The sequence below is a fragment of the Pogona vitticeps genome, chromosome 6 (assembly GCF_051106095.1).
Source record: "Pogona vitticeps strain Pit_001003342236 chromosome 6, PviZW2.1, whole genome shotgun sequence".
NCBI lineage: Eukaryota > Metazoa > Chordata > Lepidosauria > Squamata > Agamidae > Pogona > Pogona vitticeps.
This window is the reverse complement of record NC_135788.1, coordinates 99,839,334-99,865,675: the sequence shown is the minus strand read 5'-3', so window position 1 is coordinate 99,865,675 and position 26,342 is coordinate 99,839,334. Positions and strand designations below refer to the sequence as shown.

Here is a 26,342-nt window from a genome sequence, read left to right as displayed (position 1 = left end):
TTCATGGCTCATTCATGATTAGAACCAGCATCACTCAACTCCCAGCACAGGGGTCTAACCACTATGCTGTCCTATCTCTTTCTGTCTTGATTTGCAGGATGAGGAGCAGCAAGAAATGGTAAACTCAGCTGCTTTCATTGAGGAACAGTATGGCCACCTAATTGACAGTGTCCTGGTAAAGGAAGATCTCCCCAGTGCATGCAACCAGTTGAAAGCCATATTGGAGAAACTAAGTACAGACTCATTTTGGGTGCCAATCTCTTGGGTCAGGGTGTAGTCAACTATGCTGTGCCAAACAAAATAAGAAGATTTGCCTGTTTGTTGGTATGCTGTAAATAGGAAGGATGATCAAAAGGGAAAGAAATGCCCAGTGGAACAGCCAGCTTCACTTGGATGAGCAGCAAAGGGAACCTGGGAACTTGTTCTGATGAACCCTTTTACCTTCACAGGAATGAAAAGTCTTCGAAGGTAATGAAAAAAATCACTGCAAGATACAGTGGTGTGAGCCATTGGAGAGTGGTCTGATCTCACATTCCAGGTATCTGGGTGGAAGCCTTTTTCTTTTCTCTATAAAGACTTGCAATCTGGGCTTGAAATGTGGCAGCCTAGATAAAGGGTGTATCCAGATGGAAAGCTTTTAGCACTACAAATTACAAGGCACCAGGCATCTATTCTGTCTTTTTCTCCTTAATAGACATTTGTTTCTGAAAAGCTGGATGGAGCAGTGTGGGAACAGTGGGAGGGGCACAACTGGAAAACAATGTCCTCAGCTCCTTGCCTTCCACATCCCATAAAGTCCTGTGTTTGAGGCAGGATGAAAGCTTCATCTAGAATCACCCAAAGACTAGATACTGAGGGAAATGGTACGAATTTTGTATTACAAGAAAGAGAAGCTTCATCTAAGATGACAGTAATTAAAAATAGATGAACAATCAATTCCATTGAAGAGTTATATTTTCAAGTAACAAAATCGGAAACTCTCTTTTAAAACCCGGTTGGGCAGATAGAATTGAGAGAGGTCTTATCCAGATGGCGATCACTCATACTTTTGCCAAAGGGAAGCTTTGCAGGGGAGAGCAGCGAAGTGTTTAAATTTCTGCCTCGAAATTAATCACAGTGTAGTCGGAACTAATATACTCAGAGTCATCAAAGTGGGATGTCCTCTATTGTATCTGCTAGTTGCCCAAAAATGGCTTTTCCCAAACTGCCGCTCTCTGGATGTGTTTGGCTACACCTCACATCATTCCTGGGCAGGGGGATGATGGGGACCCTAGCACATGCTGTATGGGAAGGTGCTAGGTTGGGGAATGCTATCCAGAATGGCATGCTGAATCAGGTGCTTACACTACTAGACATTTTCCCTTGTCCTAACCAGAATACCAGAAATTCCAAATGAGCAAATTGCCCAGAGATCTCTAAAGTACAGAATATCTGAGCAAGAATTAAAATGCTGAGATGTTTCTGGAGGCCAGCTACATACTCTGGAAAAGTTTCTGTTTAGTCCAGTGGTCTGAATTTGTGAAAACAGCATGAGGATGAGGACAGGGAATTGACAGGAAAATTCCTGATCAGATATCACTGTAAATGCATCAGATCTTTTCATGGGCTCATAGCAGAGCCCATGGAGGCTGGAGGATTCTGGAAATTATGGTCCAAAAATAAAATAATATAATATTTCCTGGCTCTGAATCACAAGTGTCAGTTGGCAGGAGTGACATTAATCCAGCATTAATCCAGGCCTGTGGGTGTCTTGCAGACCCATGAAATTGCATGTGTATGCCTTGAACTGGATGCAGAGCTCAGCATTTCAAAATGCATATTCTTTTATTTTTTAAAAGCAAGACAAGTTTCTGATGTTTATGGCTATGGAAAATATATGTGTTTGTTGCTTTTTCTTTTGGTCTTGGTAGAAAAATAGAAGCTGCACATGGCTATTCTAAGGTGTGGTGTGGTGCGTAAGAGCCCCTGTAGCCATGAAATCCATAGTCACCTTATCCTCAATCTCAGTACACTTCCTATTCCACCAGTCTTTGCTACTTAATTCCACAAAATAACCCAAAACAAAACAAGCTGAGATCTTGGAAGCAGACTAATTTATGCAGTGTAAACATGTACAAGCAAGTTGTCTTCATTTGCAGACTTCTCAATGCAGAATGCAGGGGTTTTGGCACATGATGTTGCTTTGGTGTTTGTTGTTCTGTATCTTCACACAACCCTTCATGTTCACTGTTTGCTTGGGTTTCTCCCAGCTCCTGGAAAATCCTTTCTGAACTTATTCCGTTGTAATATTTTTCTGTGTTGTATTTCTTTGTAAGAACTGTCCCAATGAGTAAAACTTGGCACTGGCTGTTTTTCAGCCTGTTAGGTGTGTCAGCCAAAACCTGTATCACAAACCTTAATGCTGGAGTGATTAATGTACTTGTTATTTAGATTAGTGGCTGCAAAATTATATTGACAAGAGGTTGAACTCACTAGTTCATTGGAGTTTGATCAGAATTTCTCATGGAGAAGATTGCCAATAACACGCCAGCTTCCCCAAAAGATAGCTTAGAAATTGAGATGTACTGTATTCTCAATGTGGATGGAAAATAATTTCAAAAATATGAAATTTTTGCTGAAATTGTCCATTTTGCATCTTCCAAGATTTGTTGTGAAACAGAGTGCACCCTGCCTCAGAAATCTGCATAATATTGCAGCTGGTGATATATTTCATATGTGCAAAATCCTGTTTACGATTTGGTAATATGAATGTTTAATATGTGTATAGTTGGAAAAATTTGCACGGATACACTTTAGTCAATGGGAAAATGTGTACAAAACATATGGTAGGAAGAGAGCATAAATAAATGTGGGCATTATCAAACATTTGTATAGAAAAAGAACATGAATTTCCATAGTGAGGGTGGGGGTGGTAACACCTCAGCAGAGTCTCACAGCCTGGTGTCAATAAAGGATAGGATGGGGTTGTAGATGAGATTTAGACTGATGCAACAAAATCAAGGCAGAGACATTTTAATATCCCTAGAACTAGAATAGAATGCCAATTAATGGAGGTGAATGGTGAGGTTTGAGCAGAGAGTGAGGGAAAGGAGACTAGCCCAGCCAGAACACAAAGCTGGAGTCTTCTGGAAGCTGGAGTTTTCTTCTTTTTTGAAAGGAACTTTTCCCATTTTCAGTCCAACAAGTTGGGACAAGACCCTGCGCACAATGCACTTCCAGCAGGAATTAGACATTCACTTGATATGTAGTGTTCAATTCCCTCTTGCCTTCCCTTAATTGAGGGTGTAAAGAGGTGAGGAGGATCTTGCTTAGAATTCTATACATGGTCAGTGGATGTTTATTTCCTCCCAGCGTCACTATAATTGCACTCTTTCCTGAAGCCATGTATAGCTAGAATGCTTATGGGTAGGCAACCCTGTGTCTCCTTGGGTTGTAGTTCAAAAAGTCCCAGCAGCTCCAACCAGCTTGACCAGTGGTGAGGACTTGTGGGAGTCATTCAAAATGTCTGGAGTAAGCAGGTTGTCTACTTTGGCTACATTGGTTCCAAATGAGATTTTTAACCTAAACTAAATACATATTTTGGGAATAAGGTACATGTCAGGAAGGGAGTACTGTACTCCACCATCATCAGTGTCCTCACACAAAAGATGTGTTTCAGGAAGAAGTCTGATTCTATCCATTAAGGCTGTACATACAGGTAACAAGTGAACATGAAAAAAACACCCTCTTCAGATTCAATACTTCCACATGAAGAAAACAACAATACTGTAGAGGAGGCAAGACTAGGGACACAATTCCTCTCTCCTTGCATGTGGGGTACATGCATGAAGACAGCTGAATTGTTGTATAAAGCCTCCTCACGTGTTGTGTCCCAAGTAAGAGGTTCTCTATTACTGATGAATGAAGTGAAACAAGCCTATTAATAAAAGTCTACCTTCGACCTTTGATACAGGATAAGAATTAGGTAGCCCTCCAAATGCTCTTTGACTTCAGTTTCCATCATGGCCATTGGTGAGGGGTGGTGGGAATTACCACCCAGCAAAATCACAAGGGACTCATATTCCCCAGGCTAGCTCTAGAATGTGTCCTGAGTTTTTGAGAAGCAGGGTGGAATTCCAGACAAGTGCTACTGTGTTCTTTCACAAACAAATTAATACAGGCAAGGTCATTTGAAGGAAGAAAATTGGGGGAAATCACAGTTATTTTCCTTTTGTAAATATTTTATTTTGTGATTTAAGTGAAGCAATGCATAGTATTTCTTTGAGTTTGTAGATTCAGTGCAAGAGGTTGAGTCCAACCCACTCCCCCACTCCCCATGGCAGACTGTCTGGATGAAGAACTCAGAATTCTGTTCTTTCTCTTTGATATCCTTTTTAAATTGTTGCTCCTGAAGTAAATGCTTTTGTTCTGTCACCAGATACATGCTGCTGCCTGTTTAGCTTTCTTCGATTTCTGCACATTAGCATTCATCCATGAAACGTCTTCATTTTTCCATAGCGTGATATTCTGACAGTGTGACCGGACAGCACATGTTTTATGCAAGCAGGCAAATCACTGGAGAACAAAAATGGATCAGTCTCATGTCAGGGAAAGACTTATGGTAAAAACGACTATGCTGCCAGGACATCAGGGCCTGCTTTTAGGTATGGCTGCAAATAGTACCCTTCCCCACCATCATGGTGCAGAGTACTCTAGCTGATAAAATTATTTTGCCACTGGAGGGAACAGATTCCTCTTTTCACTTCTGTGGCAGTAAAAAATACAATAATTATTCATTATATTATTTTTAAAAACAGCTCATTGCAGAATTTAGAAGTACTGTAACTCATTGCATTGCCTCATATTTTTGTTAGTCTTTTTAAACCTTAGGATTGGTAAATACATGACAGAAAACCTAAAATTGAAAAATTCCTGCAGATAAACAATTCCTGCAGAATAACTGGAAGAGGTAGCTAGAAGATGTTGCCCTATCCCAAAAGATAGCTGGATTCCACTTGTGTTACTTTTGGAAAGCAATAGGAAAGGCTTTAAAAATATATACAGTTCCCAGAATCCCACAGCTACTGGAGTCACTATGCTGCTGACTATTGGATTCTGAGTTCAACCCCCTCTATCAGATTTTTCCATTTCTGCTTCGAGGATGTGAATTCATTAGACCTTTGTCATCTCCCAGGTATTTATTTATTAATTTATTTTTATATACCACCTCATTAGTGCAATGCACTATTCTGGGCAGTTCACAACATGAAACAAGTAAACATGTAACTAAATAATAAATGAGTTAAACAGTAAAATTATTACTACAGGTTACTATGTTGCTTATAACTTATTTACAAATTCTGTAAATGCCTACCATAGCAATGTGCTGCCACTTCATGATATTTAAGGTGAATTAACTTAGTTTACCCAGTGATGGGCCTGGCTTTGTTATGATCAGCCGCATACACTTACAATACAGAACATTGTAGAGCTTCCTGGTATACCAACAAATAAGTGTGTTAACGTCCTCCTAAGGTTCTGTATGTTCACTTCTTAGTTACGGTGCTGAAGTGCTCCATGAGGCAAGAAAGAGTTGGCACCCTTTTTTCTCAAAAAATTAAAGTCAGTGCTTTCAATAGAATGCAGGTATGCTACATATCTGTACAGTTCATGCTGCCCTGATGCAAGACTGTGGAAACTGTAAAAACAAATTGTATACCTTCATTTGCTTAATCAGTCAAGCCCACTGAACACATTTTGCTGCCTGAGGCAGAACCGCAAATGGTGCCACAGGACCCTTTCTTCCCATTTTCCTACCACATCAGTGTCATACTACCAAGCCAGCTAAGTTATTTTGGTACCTGACCTGAGGTAAAGAAAATGTCTTCTCCCTAGCATTACGAATACAGAAATGACCAGCATTTTTTTTGCTGTTCTATGACACCTACAATCAGCTGAGCAAGGCAGCAGATTTCTCCATGTCATGATAGCACTGGCCATGCAAGTTGAACTGCTTTAACACATGAAGAGCAGGCTTATCCTGCTCTTGTTAGTTGGATACTTCTACCTTATCTACTCATAAGTAAATCTGATTAAATTCAGGACTTAACCTGTGTGTGTAAGATTGCAGCCTTAGGCAGTTTGTTTCTCACTGGCAATGAGATTTGTGTGTTTTGTTGCTTTGGGAACCCACTGCTAAAATTGTTCAGCTGGCTGGATAGCTCAGTGAGTTAGAAGCTGGAAGTTCAGTTCCCCACTATGCATTCCAGAAGAGCCAGCCTGTGTGGCCTTGGGCAAGCTGCACAGTCCTAAGGTGCCCCCAGGAGAAGGGAATGGGAAACCACTTCTGAGTACTGTCTCCCTAGGAAATCCTGGAAAGGCTTGCCATATGTCAGAATTCACTTGACAGCACTCTATTATTTTTAATAATTGTCCATTTTGTTTAATCTATCTTGTTTTACTGTTGTATACCTACCCTCCCCCCATCGTGTACAATGAAAAATCCCTCTTCAAATTTTAAACAGTTTTAATTACAGACGGTATTGACAGGAACATATGGCACAGAATAATTTTGAAATGAGCAGCGGCTCTCTGTTGTTCCTGATTTAATATCTTTTATTTATAACATAAATACATCACTGTGTTGGATAGAGTACTGGGCCTGAAACAGCAGCTAGCTCTCCTCCTTCAAATAGAACCATTGCTCAATCATTGCGAAGACTCAGGCAGGAGGAACTGAACAGCAGCAATCCAGCTGTTTTTGAGACCTTTTTGAGCCAGGAACTGGTACGGAGACATAGACACATGCTGGCTCTCAACACCGTGTCGAAATGATAACAGACTTAATCCTTTCTCAACTAGGCCTTAATGATGACTGAACACAAGCTTCTGTTTCTGACTTTGAAGGTTACTTCTAAAAAACTGAGAGTTGCAGCTGTAGTTCTGAGGCTCATGGGGCTGGAGGAATCTGCTGACTGGGGGTGAGAACTTCTCAGTACAACATAACTACTCTGGCCTAACACTTTTGGACTTCAATTCCCAGATGCCCCAGTTATCAGGGTCGATGTTGAGGAATTGTGGGAGCTGTAGTTCAAATGTTTGAGGGCCAAAGCCTCCTCACCTCTCCTATAAAAGGAAGTTTACCCAATATATTTGATGTGATCAGTAGGAACCCAGAGACAGACCTTGTGGATCTTTACTGGTTCTGGCAATAGAAATCTGATTAGATAAAAAATATATACTGAAAGATCTAATAAAGAGTGTTTATTTCATAGTATTCATAGCCCACCTTTTTTCCAGTAAACTCAAATTAATGTACACGTCTGTCTTCCTTGCTTTATCTTCACAATAAAATAAAGTGAGGAAAGTAGGTTAGACTGATAAAAAGTGTGAGGTAGGTTAGACTGAGGGGATATGGGTGGCCCAAGGTCATCCAGTGAGCTTCATCTCCAAGTGAGGCTTGAGCGCAGGTCACTTGGCTCAGTTTAGTTTTATAAGAATTAAAACACACTGGCTCCTGGTAAGAACCTTTCTAAACACAAAACTACATCTTCATGAGCCACTAAGAAGAGCCACTTTGTCATATATTGTGAGACTTCGAGTAGGTTCTGCCCATGACATGGGTATTGAAGTCTTAGCTTTTTTGAAAACTGGTGGACAGATTAAAAATCCCTGAAACTTGACTGTTGAGTTTCACAGTTTGGGTATCACAACAGAGGAAGCCCTAGTCCATGCTCTTGTTCCTGATTTTCTCATTTGTACTAGGAATGCACCATACCTAGATCTTTGAGGGTAGGCTTTCCTGTGAAAGATATTGACAGCCACTGAGAAGTCCAAAAAAAAAAAAAAAAGGAACATATTTTTGTGCCATGTTTGCCACTGATTTGCAAATACACATTATCAGTGAGAGTAAATATTTGCTCTAAAGACTGGTGAAATCTAACAGAACCAGGAAAGCAATTTTCTTTAAAAATGAATTTTTTTTTTTTTTAAAAAGGCATCATAGCTGCTTCAATACTTCATGGAGCAAATGTGCAAGGTCTGAGATTGTTTATAATTTGCCCATTGTTACAAAAAAAGGTTTCAAAAGAATTAAGGTAATAACATCTACCTCAAAACTGGTGACAATATTCCCTCAAAAATGAAACAATCTGTGATTTCTTGAGCAAATAAGACGGTCTGTATTGGCTGCAGAAGATGAGTAAGAACTTACAGTACTTGAGCATCCATGCAGTGATGTTAAGAAAAGAAGAGGTCCCTTCTGGTTTCTAGATTGTTTCAATTTCACAACATCAAAGTCAGACTGAAAAGGAATGATTCTTTGCAAAAAGTATGACAAACATAATAGCAAACTGCAAAATGGTAATATGTCACAATAAGAGGACCTTCAAAAAAGCTCCATGTCATTTTTGGTCAGTCTTCTGCCACTTACCCTTTAGCTGCCTATTTTAGCATCACTGACTGGCTACTTTTACAAGCTTATCCACACAGAGTATGGTATCCATAAAATATTTCGTAAACTTTATCAGTTTTTTAAAGGAAAAACATCCCACAATTCAACTATCTAGCTATGTGCACATTGGCTGTTTTCTCATGTTCTATCTCTGTGCAAATGCAGAAAGTAAAGGCAGTGATTCAGCTATATTCTTTGCATAATGGATCAGAGCTGTTATCAGACCTGGCCCTTCTTTATGCATGAAAAAAAATTGAAGGAGGACTGAGCAGAATGTTTATATACAATGAAACTCCTGCATGTAATATCTCAAAGTCACAACATACAGTATTGACATGTCCTTAAGTAGCAGCCATTTTGTCTATACTAGCACAACATTTTCTTCTCAGTGATATGACTGACACGGACTGAGTTTTCTGCAAAAATGTCTAAGGTGGTAGCTGTGTTTTCTCCCACAGCAGAAATAACGAAAAATACTCTAGCTGTATCTTAAAGACTTAAAAAGTTTTATTTGGCATTACAACCTCACATCCACGAGAATTCTTCTAGAGGTCAGATTATCTCTTGTAACTTGAATAGGATGAAGTCTCTTTATCACGACCCATGTGTGAATCTGTTTATCTGTGCTAGGATATTTATATCGTCACCCATTTGCATTTTTTTTAGTGACAACTGTTAAGATAATGATGATCAAGGTCTGTATCTTTTTGCATGTCAATTTCTGTATGTTCTTCTTTCATCCAAGCATCTGTATAAGTATCTGCCCGCAAAGACAACTGTGCATCAGATGACATGTGCTGCAGTGCATAAAAATGTAAGCCAAATAAAACTTGTTAATCTTTAAGGTGTTACTGTTTTTTGCACTTCTTATGGCTCCACTTATTTCTTTCATGAATTGGAACAGAATCCCATGGAAAGTTAAATGTGCGTTTGGTGTGCCTTGGGATTTTCCCCAAGGAAAAAGCAGAAGCAAAAGAGAAATGTTCCTTCAACACTCATGTTTTATTCTAATATTTCAATAAAGATTATCAGCCAGTCACTGACAGAGCCATCAACTAGCTGTTATGTTCGAGCAGCCCCAAATCCCTTGTTATACCTTGCATAGCCTCGCTTTCTGTAATAAATCAGAAGGAGAAATGTTAGAAAGACATATTAGATGTGTCATCAGAGAAATCTGGGCCCTTCATTGCTTTGGAAGTCTTCTCTTGGGCCATATGGTCTCCCTCAGTTTATCACCCTCTGGGGGGCAGCGTGTGGACTGAGCGGATGGGGACACAGGGCAAAATTGCCAAAGAGATTATTCTTTTGCTCCAGTCACGAGATCCCTAGACCTCCCTCCTCTGCCTAAACGTTTGCATAGTTTCCCTATACCCATGTCCTCCTTCCCCAAATGCCTTTGTTTGGATGGTGCTTTATACCTACTCGCTGTTTGAGATTAGAAAGCAGGTGCTGTTTCTCAGATACTTCCTTGAATTCTGCAGAGGTGAAGACAACAAAGGTAAATTTAAAAAATCAGGGATGCTATTCAGTTGGTAAGTAGAATCCTATGAAATCTTCTGAACCTTGACCCAAAGCAGACACAAACTACCTCTCTACAGGTAGTTGAAAGAGACTGCACACTGTCTTTCCTTTAGAGACTCACAAAGCATTGCAAGAATTTAAAACATAAGTGAAAAATATGCAACCTATTGCATATGCCCCATGGCCCCACCATCTCTTATTCACTGATTAGTTTGAAGTTGTGGCCCCACAACGTCTGGAGGGGCACACAGTCCCCATCCATGCTTTAAGAAAACATGCAGATTCTCCTGAGTCTTATTTGGCAATAAGTTGAGAAATGTCTCTCTGATTTGTCACACCATAGCTATTCCAGGGGTATTAACTCTTTGGGTTCTTGTAGAATCACCTAGCCTTTGCTTTCTGGGTGGATCAAAGGAAAGAAAGAAGAGAAAACAGTGGAATGAAAGAGGTTTCACCTGAGCGCAACCTCTCATAATACTGGGAGGATGTGGTCTAGAACTGGGAGTCCCTTTCAAAATAATGATGATAAAGCATTTTCCACAGCCTCTTGTTTTCACACAAGAAACATGTGGCAAAACTTTTCCTGCAAAGACAAAGCTGGCAGCTGTGTCATTTGCTTTCCCTTTCTGTGGGAGGTTTGTTGACATCAAGGGGATGTCACTCGACTTTGGGAAGATGTTTTTATTCCACCCGACAAAGAAATTAGGGCTGGCAGCTTTTTTGCAATAATGGAACTGGTGAGAAAGGGATGAGGTGGGGTGGAGGCTGCAATGTGGCGTGTGGGATTGAAACTCACTGCCTCCACTGTTGCTTAATAACTGGGTTAGAACATTTACTTCCCACACAGGAGCTTCTGAAACAGCCCCTCACTATCCCTCTTTTCACACCCCTCCCAGATAATCACAACTGTGAATGCTGTGGGGTTTGGGTGTGTTCCCTCCCCAACATTAATCAACTATAGAAGTTCTGTTTTTAATTTGGAAATGTAAAAATTAAATGGTGCTGATATAATGGGGAAGTTAATAGAAGCTCAAGGTACTGCATACATTTTCTCATAAGTTCTTCCTTTCGTTGGGTAAAAATCACAACAGTGGAGAGGTTTAACCCTTCCCTACTTCATTAGCCTATGATTTAAATGGCACAAACCCCGTCTCTTCCCAATTTCTCTATTTCTTCCAGAAATGGACTGGGAGAAGAGACTCAGATAGCAGAAACGGAGTAGAAGGAAAATATGTTCTATTCTGCATTAATGTTCATGATCTCTACGGCAGGTCATTTAAATACGTCTTGCGTCATCTGTGAAAGCAAGGGCTGTGCAAGGGCAGTGGTTCCTAACCTTGGGTCCCCAGATGTTCTTGGACCACAACTCCCAGAAATCTTGACGAGCACAGGTAGTGATGAAGGCTTCTGGTAGTTTTAGTCCAAGAACATCTGGGGACCCAAGGTTGCGAACCACTGTCATAGGTTATTGTTCTTGGAGAAATCAATTCCGTATGTGCCCAGTCCAGCTACTATAAGGGTAGCAACTAAACTCAGAAGTATTAAGGAAGCCCAGCAAAGGGAGAGAAATCAGCATTATTATTCCTGTTAATTAAAAAAAAAAACAGCAATTCTGTCCCCAAGTTTGGCACCACAGCACCACTGTAATCAGTATCAGACTCTGAGGTACCATTTTGCATGTGGCTCGACATGGCCCTATGCCACTGTTTTGTATCCATGTCTGCTTGCAGGCCTCTAAGAAGTACCAAAGTCAGTCCTGCAACCTTTGAGACTTGCCTGGCATCCTATCAAGCATCAAGGCAAAACTATTATATTGGCTGGTCCTTCCAAGCCTGGAGCTACTACAAGCAAGGAACTGATAATGGAGTGTTGTCTGAGAACTATGCCAAAGGATGGTCTTGCCTGCCAATCCAACTCAGATTGTCTCCGGTCATAGGTTGGCTTCCGATCTCTGATCCTCTTAAGGATTCCCTGGTTCTCCACAGTAATCCTCACGAGTTCGACATTCTGCTTCTGTCGAAATGAGCTGCAAAACCCAAATAGGTTCTATTTCACATGGGAGGACACATGCACGAGGGGAACACCCCAGGAAAGGAGAGGGAGGAGCTTGGCTTGGGCTGGAAACCCAAGCTGGTGAAAGAAGGCGCACAGATTGAGGATCTTTAGGGTTTAGATCCAGACTTAAATATACTAAAAAGCATTGCTTGCTAATGTTACTTTATTGGCCACTGGCAATGTTGGCTGTGGGATTTCAGGTGTTGTTGCTGAGAAAAGTAACTTTTCCAAGCTCTGCTTAGAGTTGACGAGGCAATCATTGGAATTTAAGTCAATGATGACTAATTTATATTCCACTGATCTGAACAAGTGTACTTTTAATTACGACTAAATCTGTATTAACCTAAATAGTGGCACTAATAGCTGTGTCTTACACTAACAAATGTAAAGACATAATATACACATCCATTTAGCTGTGGCAAGTTACAAAAAGGCTTGCTATGATCATTTATACTACATAGTATAAGTTTGAAAGAAATAACCCATCAGGATATTTTGCACCTATTTTAGTGCCCTGCAATCTGGTGCTTCTTCTCCATTCGGAACACCATCTGCTTTTGGGTTTCTTCTAATTTTACAGAGGATTGGGTTGGTAAATCTCCCTTTTTTTCCTTGTCTTTTCCCTTACCCTCTCCCCAAATCTGGTGAATGAGGAACAGGCAGAATTGCTGCAATTGTTCCTTTTGACAGGTGATACTATGAACCTCGCCTTCCATCTGGAAGCATCGAGGGACATTTATTTAACAGGCTTTTCAAAACCGTCACACAAGCAGCCTGCTCTTCCATCTGAGCAGCATATCTCATTAAGCTTCCATTCCAAAGGTCCGCTTGGGAATCTAAATGCCAGACTTTCTACAGCAGGCACAGGTTGCAAGGGAACTGCTGCCGTCTTCCATCCTCACCTCCTCTGCCACCAAATCTGTCAATCTGCTTTAAAAAATGCACAAATGAAGCTCCTGTTTGCAGAGCTTGGAAGTATTACTGTTTAGGACTACAACTCCCAGAATCCCCTATGCAGCATGGAAATGGGATTCTGGGAGTTGTATTCCACCCAATCACATTCCCAACCTCTGATTGTCTGGAAGCATTCATTAATGCTTCCCAAGCACCTACCTCTTCTGTTGGTACTCGTTCCAGCAGTCAACCATGCCCGCTCCGCGATATATATCAGCTAGTCGTGCTGAAAGGGCTTTGTTTTCCCTTTCAATCAGCCCAATTTTCTTTTGGGCATCCTGGAGAAAGAGATGTTGATGGTGTGAGTTAATTGTTGTTGTTTTAAAGATGCTATTACCACACCTTCTGCACCCAACAGATAAGCTACAAAACCCCATGTTGCCCCCAAATCAACCAGCACGCCAGTCCTATCTTCCCGTTTCTGTTCACATGCATGATATACTCTTGTTCCAGAGTTTTGCTTTCCTATTATTACTATTTATAAATGACAAATTCAGGATTGTCTTTCTCGCCGTCTTTTGAATTTCTTCACTGCAAACAAATCCTATTATTGTATCTTAATGGCAAACCGGGGACCTGTGACTGGATATTTTATTGCAGGACCTCAGACTACGTTAGGCCCAGAAATGACAGGAAATGTACAAAACAATGAAACAAACAAACAATCTTGACTAGAAGTGGCTGGAAATTCTACTTCTGCATTTGATTTTGGGGCAGGAGATTGGAGGAATACAGATGGGTTCTGTGCTACTACTGGAGGCCACTGGTGGAAAAAAAGGATATTTTTGCAATTTATTCACTTGTGGTGGGGCGGGGTGGCTTAAAACCTGCCTGCCTCCTTCACTTTGTCCACCCCTCTTTGACTGTGTTCTTTTAAAAATATCAATGTACTTGTGTCTCCAAGTGTCTTTGCTTTAATTAGAGCAAATAGCTTTGGGCATGGAACGACCGCTTAGCATTTATAGACATTCTTCTATGTGAGCCCTTAGGTAACCTTTTCTTAGAAGATATTAAGTGCAGACATGCTGAAATAATGCATGGGACTGGTGAAGCGGAGGAGGGCCTGAGACAGCTGTAGTAATTGTATGACTTGGATACTTGGTGGGGAGTTCAGTTCTCCACTTGCTTCCCAGGACACGAGCCAGCCTGGGTAGCCGTGACAACCTTGAAAAGCCAGAAACCCTAAGTCAGAATTGTTCTGATGGCATTCAGTTATTATAATACATGGCTATTTAGCCACAAGCCGCCATCACAATAAAAACCACAATAAAAGCAGAAAATAGCATGCACAAAACATGTGGGGTTAACACTTTTTCTTTCTAAAACAGCTGAACACTTTCCTTGCAGCTATAGCAAACTGCCACGAGATGAGACTTAACAAAGAGTGGACTTTCACATAACATTCCCACTATATAGGATGAAATCCACACTAGACTAGGACCATTAAATCAGCGAGGATTTGGTTAGTTCCTCCATAAGTTCTGTTCAATGGGCTTACTCCAGTTCAACTTATTTTAGTGTTCTTCACAGGCCTTGCTTCTTTGGGTTGCCACACCAAGAGAGGCAAAGAGGATGGCTACTAGAAATTGTGCCTTCTACGTGGTGGCCCCATCCTTAAGGAACAGGTTCCTAGTAGAAGGAACAGGTTCCCAGTAGAAGGAACAGGTTCCCAGTAGAAGTCCCATCCCTTAAGAGGATGCTAAAGACTGTTCTATTTCAAGAAGTGTTTAAAGACAGCCTCTCTTAATTTTAATCTGTGCCCCCTGATTCTGCCATCATTTGGGGGACTCTTTTTAATTATCATTCATTTAATGTTGGTTTATTGGGCGGATGCATGGATTATTGTTCTATTGTTTTGTTGTAAAATGCTAAGACCAGTGCTTAGCACTAAATCAGTGGTATATAAATATACGGAATAAATAAATAAATTTTGCATCCCTCTTAGAATTAGGAAATCTCTCTTTCTGTCCACATTCATAATATTGGTCAGTGGATCCACTAAGGAGAATATTTCCTGAAACTCAAAAGAGAAACCATCAAAATCTAGATATATCTCTTATTTTTCTTTTCTAATTTAACATCTTAATTACATGGGCTACTGGCACAGGTTCATTTGGCGTCTCCGTCCTCTCTTCCTCCACAATCTTGGGGAGTTTTAGCTTCTGAAGGAAAGAGAGTACGGAGACGTCATTAGCTTTTTTCTAAGATTAAACATCTAAATAATATATATATTTTTAAAAAAACATCCTTTACTAAAGCAAAAAAGTGTGCTGCTTATATACCAACCCCACAGCAATTAAAGCACTCTGTGGATGGTTTAAAATTTAATTGTTCATGCTACACATTGCCCCCTACCTTGCCAGTGAGCTGGGTATTCAATTTATCAACCTCCGAAAGATGGAAGGCTGAGCGAACCTCTGGCTGGTTACCTGATCCTAGGATCGAACTCAGGTCATGAGCAGGGTATTCACTGCAGTACTGCAGTTTAACCACCACACCATATGGCTCTACTTGGTCTTGTTTAATTCAAACCAATTTTTCCTCTAACATGGTACAATGCTTTTCAGATTAAAACAAAACAAAATTAAACAACACAAAAAAACTACCAAATGGCACATTGACCTCTTATGTCACTTGTCCCTCTTTTTGAAGAAACACTGCTTACTAAATAGCAGCTTCCTCTATACTAATTTTCCCTGACCTGGTGTCCTCTAGATATTTTAGACTAGTGCTTCCGGACATTGGGTCCTCAGATCTTTTTGGACTACAATTCCCAGAAATCCTGACCAACAGGGATAGTGGTGAAGGCTTCTGGGAGTTTTAATCCAAGAACATCTGGGGACCAAGATTGAAAACCAGTGTTTTAGACCAATGACTCCCAACCTTGGGTAATCCAGATGATCTTAAACTGCAATTCCCAGGAGCCTTCACCAACCTCTGTGATAGTTTGGGTTTCTGGGAGCTGCAGTCCAAGAACACTTGGGTTACCCAAGGTTGGGAACCACTGCTTTAGAGTACAGCTCTTAGCCTTCCTGGTCCGTCGGCCTCGTTGTTTCAGGTTAATGAAGATGAAATCTGAAACATCTGGTGGACAGGGAAGACTTCTCTAAATGTTTAATGTTTCTACTGTACTGGATCCAACATGTTTATTTTTTTAAAAAATACTCTTTTGTTGAACCAGAAACATGTACCTTTCTGGTTTAACCTTTGAATTTCCATTTAATGTCAAACTTCCTTTATTCCTGGATTTATTGTCAAGTCAAATGATAACTGATAGCAATTCCACAGACTTTCAGGCCTGAGCAATTGTGCTTGCAAACAAAGCCCAGGTTTGCCTCCTAATAAGCTACTCATCCAACAAAACAAGCTCATTTAAAAGCTAAGAGGAAGGAGGAGAAAGCGTATGTGATGATAATCAAATATTTTTCAAGTATTTGAAGAATTCCCACTGCCAGCAATAGTTATCTGGATTGTCTAATTTTAGTCTTGGATCTTAAAACAATCAGATACATATCTTTACTGCCTTGACCTCACTGCCAGAAAAGTGGAATATAAATGTAACTAATACATATACAGTGGTGCCTCGCAAGACGATTGCTTCGCATAATGACGAATTCGCTTTACGATGAGGTTTTTGGAGCGATCTTGCGCTTTGTTTAATGATGTTTCCTATGGATGATTTTCACTTTACGATGTTAGGGACCTTGCCTCGCAAGACGGTTAAATTTTAGGTCCCTGTTTTTCACTTTACGATGTTTTTGACAGCTTGGTCTTGCTTCGCTATACGAGTCTTTTAATGGTCTCTGTTTCGTTAGATGGCTTTCTTCGCTTGGGAACCGCATTTCGCTTAACGATGTTTCCTATGGCAATTTTCGCTTTACGATGACAATCCGTTCCCATTGGAACGGATTATCAGGTTTTCAATGCATTTCAATGGGAAAACATGTTTCGCAAGACGATGTTTTTGCTTAAAAGCGATTTTCGTGGAACAAATTAACATCGTCTTACGAGGCACCACTGTACATATACATGCATATGAACATTCATTCAGTCATATAGATAACAGCTTTGTGAGCTTTTCATACTGGAACTTTACTGACATCTGATTTACAAAGCAAAGATGGATCAGTCTAGGCTATAAATGTTGAAATATGCACTAGGACAAGATACAGTCACTTCATGCTGAGCAAATCTTAGGAAAAATCACTTCCTTTGGATTACAGCACCCAGGATCTTCCGGTGTTCTTGTGGATAAACTTGCACTTCCTAGCCCAAAGACTATGCTACTATACTATCGTATCAGTAGTATAGTAATTCATTGTTTCCAGCTAGCAATTAGCTCCTTTTCTCAGTAACAAACATGTAAGTACACTATGTGGAGTGGAGGATGCTGGAAGTTGCAGTCTATTAATGTAACTTTCTCCGAGTTTGAATTCTTGTCTGACCATTGGACATATTAAACACTAGTGTTGACTCTATACCAGCCACAGCTGTCTAAAGTCTCCTGTTTGTTATTATGCTCAGTCAAGTTAGAACTGGCTTATAGTGACCCTAATAGGGTGTTCAAGGTAAGTGAGGTATTTAAACAGTGGCTTTACCAGTTCTCACCCTCAGTGAGTTTCCATGGTCGAGTGGGTATTTGAACCCAGGCCTCCTGAGTCCTCACAGAAGCATTTATTAGCTCTGCCACTTAGGTACTTTCACTAGAGATACCTGGGGCTGGAGCTGGGTTTCTTCACACACAAAGCACACTGTATACTCTGCTCCCAAGATATGGTCTCTCACAGAATAACAAATTCTGCATTTATGAAGCTGCAGAATACAAATAATTCTACTCATAGATCAAGTTTCCTTGACGTGCAGGGAAGCAAGTTGGCTCACAACAGAGAAGCATAACCTCTCAGTTCATATAGAGCTTTATGGGGCATAGTCAGCAATTGGTATGGAGTCCTGAAATCCAGAGGTAACCGGTCAAACTATTGAAAGAGTCACATGCCCTCAGCAAGAGTTCCTGGCTAATCTTCTGTAGTTTCCAAACCAGGCCCAGCCAACCATTACTGAAGCTTCCAACACTTTCCAAAGACAACCCAACATGGAGCACATTGTTGTAGTTCAACATGGAATGTCACATACTTGTATCTTGGTGACCTTGAAGTAGCGGTGAGCCTTGGCACTTGGTGGTTTATTATCCACCTGAGACTTTGCTGGTGAGAGAAGAAGGAACATTTGTGGGAAAGGACAAAGGTAGATTGACACAAGATCTGATCTGCTAAAGCAGTGGTTCTTAACCTTTGTTACTCGGATGCTTTTGAACTGCAACTCCCAGAAACCCCAGTCAGGACAGCTGGTGGTGAAGGCTTCTGGGAGTTGCAGTCCAAAACTCCTGAGTAACCCAAGGTTAAGAACCAGTGTGCTAAAGCACCTAAGCTTCTCTCCACTCTAAGATAATGCATATCTTCTACTGACTTCTTCCAAGCTCTTCTGAGATAAACACATCTTAAAAACATTATCTTTTGGGTCTATAACTCAGAGAATTTTTTAATTTTGCCTAGTAACATGACCAGTTTTGTTAGTAATTTGATACATTTTGGTTGAAAGTAACAAAACCTTCCAAAAGGTTGATGATGGATGTCTGTGTACATAAAGTTAGTGTAAAACCCTTCCCCAAAAAAGACATGCCAATAAGATGTATGAAGAAGTTAGTGCTTAGAAGGTTGGAAGGGAGATACAAAATGTACAGTGCATCCATAGCAGCAAAGCATTGTTTGATAATAACTCATGAAATGAAGACAAAAATAGGAAAAACTTCAACTATGGCCCTATACCATTTGTAATGTTGAGTGGTATGCTGACGAAGGGATTTCTTGGTTCTGCTGTTCTGCAGGTATGATGCTTTCCTTACTCTCTTGGAGTGAAACCTTATAGCCAGCATTCTTCTTGAGAGTCCAAATTAGAGTCAACTCCCAGAATCAATTGCTAAATAGCAAATCAACCATTATGTGAATCCCACAGAGGATGTCAATGCTCTGGATTTGATTCACATCCTGCATTACATTTGAAATCGCAGTCAGTGCTCACACAGAGGCTACAGATTCACTCAGAAGTTTGCTGTTCGTACTGAATCTGATGCAATTCACATTCCAGCCCACCCCCATTTCTTTCCTCCCTTTCTCTGGTCCCACTTCTACTGATCCTTTTATGGAGTTTAAATATGGGAAATAATAAAAACAAAGACCCAGTGATAAGGAGGTAGGACGATCTAGCACTAACCTCATATATGTAACACATTTTTTAAAAATAAAAAATATTCAGAGGGCAATTGGGAGAGGAAAGAATGTGGGGGCATGTTTCCCTGGTCCTGAACATCATGGCCCAATTGCCTACATCACCAGAACACCATCTATAGGCATGCCCCTGTTTTTATAAGAATATACCAGAACTAACCACACATGTGATCACTAGAACCAATCCAAAGCAAGTCTTCTTTCAATTTATGTATTAATATCATGAAGTGGCTTAATAAACAAGCCACTTCCGGATATTGGCTAATTAATCACTTTCCCTGATTGGCAGAGGGCAGGGCATGTGGGAAAAAATCATTTTGCCTGCATGTACACTATTGCCGATGCACTACATCAGATCTTTTCTTTGCCTCACTTTAAAGGGTCAGTCGAGAAACTGCCCACTGTTGAATCCACAGTGATGGCTTCAGCTGTAGGGAGTTTCTCAACAGCCCTTTAAGAGAAGGCAAAGAAAAGATTGTTTTGTTGAAAATTAATAACTGATGCAGCGTATCAGCAATAGTCTATATATACAGTCAACCCCACCCCTCCACTCCCCCTGCCCTCTGCCAAGCAGGGAGAGTGACTAATCTGCCAATATCCTGAAGTGGCTCACTTATTAAACCATGATATTGGCAGAAGCCATTTCTGTGTGAATGGTCTGGCTTGATTCGATCATTCTAATCAAGCCCAGCTCTTCCCCAGTAGCCCATTCTAGCTTGCTCCTTGCTGCTAGTGTAGCCACACCCTAAGATTTAAACTGTTTTCCCCCCTCCTTTTTTTTAGCTAGAGTGCAATTGTGATGTGTGGTGCTTCCTTCAGCTTTTAGTGTTTCTTGCAGGGTTATTGTGGGTTTCACACTGTATTCAACATTATTTTCTACAACTGCAATATGAATTGCCCTGGGAATTTTATCAAAGTGAGAAGCAGCAGAGAAAATGATGTCCTGATTTTCAGCAGGGTGCGTGTGGGCTCACTATAGATCTTTGCATCTATATCCCCATTTTGAAACTATGATGCTGAGCATGCACATACCTGGGAGTCATCCTAAATGGAACCTGGGGAGAGGGGACTTTTTTGAAAATAAGCACACATAAGATGGCATTGTACAATTCAAATGCTTAAACAAGTTTAAGATCACAAGAAGCCTACCCAATTCTGTTTTGCCACGGCGAGAGAATTCACCCGGTAGGGACTGTTTCTTTCCAGAGGTGAGTTTATGCCTAGAATTGGCAACAACCACAGGGAATGTCAAGATTTCTAAGCTGCTCATTTTGGTACAGCCTTTTGGTACCAGGTCCCAAGAAAAAAAGGCAAAGCCTAAGGTATCACCTTCTGAACTACCCTTCCCTGTTGCCTGAGGCTTGTCATAGATGCCCGGCTGTGACATCATCAGTTATGAAAATGCCACAGGAAGGGAGGGTTGAGTGTGTCATGCAAAAACCCATAGCCTTTAGGTGCAATGGGCTGACCACCACAAGCTACTTCTGATGGACTGCTTGTTAGAATTACACCTTCCTTTTTCTCCAGTGAATTCACACTCCCCTCTTCCCTAGTTTTCTTGCCTCGACAACTTCCTTGTTAGATCAGCCAGACTGTCCTTGCGTCAGGGATCTTAGCAAGTCTTTGGGTCTGAGTCCAAAGTCTGAATCTAAGTCTTTCGTAACAAGTCCCAAGTCCGAGTCTGGTACCAAGTTCCAAGTCTGAGTCCAAGTCTTTGGTACCAAGTCTCGAGCCCCAAATCAGAGTTCCTATTAAAGCCAAGCTTTTTCCCCATAAAAAAGGGATGGGTGGCTGGATTCTGAGTCATGAGGTGAGTCCAAGTTATTGAAAAAACAACCCTGAGCTGTGTGACTCGTGTGACTTAAGTCCAACTTGACAGCGAGTCTTGTGACTCAACTGTACATGGGGGGGGGAGGGGTATGGTTAAGATGATGCCTTGAGAGTGGTGGTGGCTTAGCAGTGGCTTAAAAGCTGGATCTTTTAAGTCCCATTCCTAATTAGTACTCCCACACTGCCTGGGACATTTATCCTGGGAAAGTTGACTTTTGTGTCAAAGAAACGGCCCACTTCATTCTAGGTGCTGTCTATCAGGGACTGTCAGGGACAGGAAACAACTAGAACAGTGGTTCCCAACCTTGGGTCCCCAGATGTTCTTGAACTGTAATTCCCAGAAGCCTTCACCACTAGCTATGCTGGCCAGGATTTCTGGGAACTGAAGTTCAAGAACATCTGGGTTACTCAAGGTTGGGAACCACTGAACTAAAGGAAGATCACTGGCCTGCTTATGAAAAGGGTGAGAATAACACCCTCAAAGGCTAGTTATGCCATCTGTGTCTGGAGAAGTGGGTTGCAATCCATTAATGTTGATACCAAAATAAAATTATCAGCCTTAAAGGTGCTACTGTGCTTCATTTTGTTTTTTGTTGATCTAATGCTCCAGACTTGTTGGATAATTGCCAAAAGATAAATCTATTTTCTACTGTACTTTGGGATAAATCTGCCCTTGTTTTTCCCCTCACTCAGCCAAAAGATCTGTAAAATTCCTGTTGCAGGTGCCATCCCAGTATTTTACCGGTAAGTCCCTCTTTTGCAGATTACAGCACATTCACCTTCTAAGAATATGCTGAGTTGACAGGAGAGACAAAAACTGGGTCTTAGAGAAATGTACTCAAAGTACAAAAATGGTTTATCTGAACATTTTCTGAAGAGGCCTATGTTAGTGATCATTGCAGCATTCTGTGATATTGCCCGCTGGCCAGCCCTATTGTGTCCCTGTTGTATTTCTTTTCCCTCCAGCTGATTTTGAAGGCATTGGGTTAGATCCAGATTTATTCAAACTCAAGAGTGTAACTGGAGAAAGAAGGGAATGGTAAACCACTTGTGAATACTCTCTACTTAGGGCCATCATACATCAGAATTGGCAGATAATAATGATGGTTATTGTTGCTGCTGTTGTTTAAGACTTACAGGCTGAAATCCAGCAGTAAGATGCAACTAGAATAGGCCCATTGACTCAGTGGTGATATGGTCCATAACTGTTCCATAGGTTCCGATTCAATGGACCTACTCTAGTTGTGTCTTACTACTGGATTTCAGCCACTGATTTCAGTGGATCTACCGGTACTTTAAAAACAGTGGTACTTTAAGTATCTACCGGTACTTTAAAAAAAATTCTGTCTGCACAGTGTGACTGTCTGGATGTCTACAGGAAGCTCCAAAAACAGAAGGACAAGATTGTCTTCCTGCTCATTGTCCCAGCAACTGCTACTTCTACACTGGAGATAACAGTCAGTGTCTAATGTTAAATTTTCCAACCTAACTGCAGAGGGACTGCAAGTTTCTTCTGCTCCCTCTCCCTCTGCAGCTCCCCATTATGTTAAACATTTCCCAGCCCTCTAGAACAGATTTTTAGGGTGCTTTGGGAGATGAAATATAGACAAAGGTTGCTGATTTTATTAGATGCAACAAGTGTAAGTCTACGACTGAATTCTGGCTGACGTATAACCAGGAAACCTATTAAATTGATCTTGTTTTATTTCTCTACTTCTTTTGTTTCTATTCTGTATTCCACCTTTCTATAATGCACCCTAAATGCCTGACATTGATAATAATGAACATATGGTGGGTTGCATCTGAAGCCCTCTTCTCTCTCTGAAGGAACCTTTTTATTTTGGAGAAAAGGAATGTTTTGGTACAATTGGGTGCAAGTAGTTTTAACAACTATAACAGTAGTCAAAGAAAGGAACCAATCAGATGAGCAACAACCCCCCTCTCCCAAATTAACTGTCCTTGCCTCCTACAGAAGTTAAATTGTGGCCTGTTGAACCTGCTTTCTAACAAAAGACAGCACTGGGAGTGGAGGGGACATGTTATGCACACGTCACATGTAGTTTGCCCATATCTTTGCAGGACTTGAAATCTCTCATGTGGGAGACTAGTGTCACCAAGCCAGCAGATCTATTTCACATTTTAATTTTAAATTGAGCTAGCCAATTTGAAAACATGAATTCAGCACCTTGAAGAGCTCCTGTAAAGTTCTGACTAAGACATGGAGTGGATTCACCACCCAGCTGCAACATCAGAATCACCAGCTTCCATAGGCTGGGGATGATGAGAATGGGCACCTACCACATCTGGAAAACCCCAGGTTGACAGAAAGCTATTGTGGGGTATTTCAAGTCCATGAGGCTGCGGGGCCCTTTGATTCATTTTTATTATACCAAAAATCATGTAAAACTCTCCAAAAGATGTGCAACAAAGATAGATATACAATGGTAATAATAAAAGAATCTTTACTGAAGTTCTTATAGAAGGCTGCAAATGTCTAAAAAATGTCCATGCAAAATTGTCATCTATATGCTGTGCATTATGTTTACAGAGTTGAGGTGCTAAATCAATCAGAAAACAGAAGGTGGACATTTAACTTGCCAATGTTGTAATATAAGTCTTTTTACTACAGTAGGGGCACAGATAATCCATTTTTCTGAACCACTGCAAGGAAGTAGACACGTTATTTAAAAGCTCATAAACATCATCTATAAAAGTCAAGAAAATGCTCCAGAGTGAAATTAATACAATGAGTTCCCTATCCTCCAAAGAGCCAGTGATTCAACATGACCGGAACACATGTTGAAGGGATACATCAGATGAATTGCAATGCCAGCAATTAGACAAGTTGCTCACCCACAGGTGCCTTTGTGACATCAACCCTAACTTTGCCTAGAAACCAATATATTCCTTGAAGGACAAGGGAAGAAGTATCTCCAGACCTGACAAGGATTGGTGTTTTAGGTTCCTGATGTCACAAAGGAACTTGTTTTCCAATTGGAAAAAGTGGATCTAAACCTTTGGCTCTCCAGATACAATAAACTCCCAGAAACTGTGGCCAACATGGCAGGGATTTGAGGAGTTGGCATCCAGAAAGAACCACCACTTTAAAACAAAGAAGCCACGGAAAAAGACTACTGCTGGAAGGGACTAGAAAGGAGAGTTGGGGCTGGGGGGTGGGGGAAGTCCCAAGAAGTTAGAGTAGAAAGAAGCCTGGATAAAGGGAAATATGCTTCAGTCTGGTTGGAAAGAGGAGACTGGAGTTTTCATTCAAGCAAAATGCAATCCATTCTTAAAATCACATTTCCATAAAGAGCTAAACACATCCGTGTTGTAGGCATCCTTCAGTCTCAAGGGGCTATGGTAACATGCTCTGAATAGCGGTCTTGGAACAGCGTCTAGTGTGGCTAAGGAGGCCAATTTGAGAGTGACAATCCTTTCCACACTGAAGACAAATACAATCTGTCCCCTCTGCAGTTCCCTGATTTTGCAGGTTTGGGGATTGCCTCTTTGCCTCAGCCTGCTGGACAAGGGTCTCTTCAAATTGGGAGAGGCCATGCTCCACCACCTGCCTCCAGGCTGAACGCTCAGATGTTAAAGTTTCCCATCTGTTGAGGCCTGTGTATACTTTATTTATAGATATGAACCTGGAAACACTGTTCAGTATTATATACATTTATCTTACAAAATGGAAAAGAACACAATTATACCCATTTATTTCTCAGCATGCAGTTTATTGCATCATCTTAAGACTTGCTGTAGTGCACTTACTCTGTTTCTCTCAGGCTTTTAAATAGTTGTTAAATTTTTATTTCAGGGCTTGTTTTTAACAATGTAATTTAATTCAGATTTAATATTGTACCTTGTTGTCTTTTTAGGTCTTTCTGCTTAATTCATATAGTGTGTTTCCACCGCCACTCCCCTTTTACATTGGAAGAAGGGGGAATGTAAATAATTGAATAAAGTCGGAACTCCTTGCTCTCAAATGAATCAAGAAGCTTCACTGGCCTTCAGTGAAATGTTATCTACAAGATTTCCTTGCAGTTTGTTTTTTGTTTGGCAAAGACTTAACCTTCATGGGGGCGGGGATATTTTTTTTGTATTCTCTTGCCTCATACGGCACCTAAATGATCATATATCAAAATCCACACTGCAGTGAAAAAAATATTATTATTTTTTTGCAAATAACACACAAGTCGATGCAAAATATTTAAAACACAAACAAAACAGACATTCATGTTGCACAGTTTGGATAAAATGGTTGATGGTGCTGAGCTCCTGCGTCTTTTAACCTGCCTTAAAGAATCTTATGCCATGCTGTTCTTTTATTATTTTATTGTGTTTTATTAGTTGTACAATTTGTTAGCTGCCCCAGACACACCAGTTGGCCCTGAATAAAAATCTTGGAATTTATTTCTTTAATCCCACTCTTACCCATTTTTTTCTATTTAAAATTGGATGAATTTGTAAACATGACTCTGTGGTAGTATGGTTATGACTTAGACATTACTCCTTCCTTTGGCCAGACTGAGAAATAAGAATAATCACAGAACTGCAGAGCTGAAAGGGACCCAATGGACCATCAAGTCCAGCTCCTTTCAGAGAAGCACAGAGAGGAATTGAACTCACAACCTCTGGCTCCATAGTCAGATACCTAAACCACTGAGCTATCCAACAGTTCACAGTTTTATGGCAGAACACTAGCTCTGCATGAAGAAAGTCTCAACTTCAATCCTTAGTATCTTGGGTGGGTCTAGAAAAGGCTTTTTTGGGGGGAGATTTTCTGACAGTCAGTGTAGCTCAGCTTGCTCAAGCTGGCATCCCATAGTCTCCATTAGAGATGGGCATGAACAGGTGTTCAGCATTTCCCAGCCCCTCCTCCTCCTCCTCCTCCTGGCTGGCCCTTACTCAGAGGCAGCACTCAAAGGAGATGGGGCAGAGAAGCCAGGCTGCTGCTGCCTCGGAGCGGGGCTGCTGAAGTCGGGCTGGGAAGTGCCAAACACCTGCTCATCAGATGGACAAATTGGCATGACCCACGGATCTGGTGGTTCGTGCCCACCTCTAGTCCCCATCATTCCCAGCCATTTGCTGACTGGGGATACTGCACATTGTAGTTAAGGCATGGGCTTCAGGAACCCTATTACTGAGCTAGATGGTTCAAGGGCAGCTATGAAGGCAGGAGGAGGAAGCTATGATTTGACTTATAGAGTTCTTCTTGAACATCCAAAATACTCAGAGTCTTCTGTGAAACTCCTTTACTTGTGCGTTTG

General features: G+C 40.9%; 2 protein-coding genes across 6 annotated transcripts in view; one reads left to right on the top strand and one right to left on the bottom strand.

Annotated features, from left to right (window-relative positions):
* Nucleotides 1–4,420, top strand: part of MPP3 (MAGUK p55 scaffold protein 3) — an 80,875-nt gene extending 76,455 nt beyond the window's left edge. For all 3 annotated transcript variants that reach the window (XM_078377970.1, XM_078377968.1, XM_078377969.1), the window contains exon 19: nt 98–4,420. In XM_078377970.1, coding sequence (XP_078234096.1) covers nt 98–277 — 180 coding nt within the window. In that variant the 3' untranslated portion in view covers nt 278–4,420. The remainder of the gene's footprint in view (nt 1–97) is intronic.
* Nucleotides 4,421–7,712: 3,292 nt separating this feature from the next.
* On the bottom strand, nt 7,713–21,072 carry CFAP97D1 (CFAP97 domain containing 1). Of its 3 annotated transcripts, XM_078377972.1 has the most exons (7): nt 20,395–21,072; nt 18,095–18,165; nt 15,052–15,123; nt 13,121–13,239; nt 11,855–11,978; nt 9,854–9,906; nt 7,713–9,545 (listed from the first exon to the last, which is right to left on the bottom strand). In XM_078377972.1, the coding sequence occupies exons 1-7, from the start codon at nt 20,633–20,635 to the stop codon at nt 9,494–9,496; spliced, it is 732 nt and encodes a 243-aa protein (XP_078234098.1). In that variant the 5' UTR covers nt 20,636–21,072; the 3' UTR covers nt 7,713–9,493. The 3 variants fall into 3 exon arrangements, with proteins under 3 accessions (XP_078234098.1, XP_020649661.3, XP_078234097.1); XM_020794002.3 differs by lacking the exon at nt 15,052–15,123; XM_078377971.1 differs by lacking the exons at nt 7,713–9,545; nt 15,052–15,123 and having other exon boundaries at nt 9,850–9,906.
* Between the last annotated feature and the right edge of the window lie 5,270 nt (nt 21,073–26,342).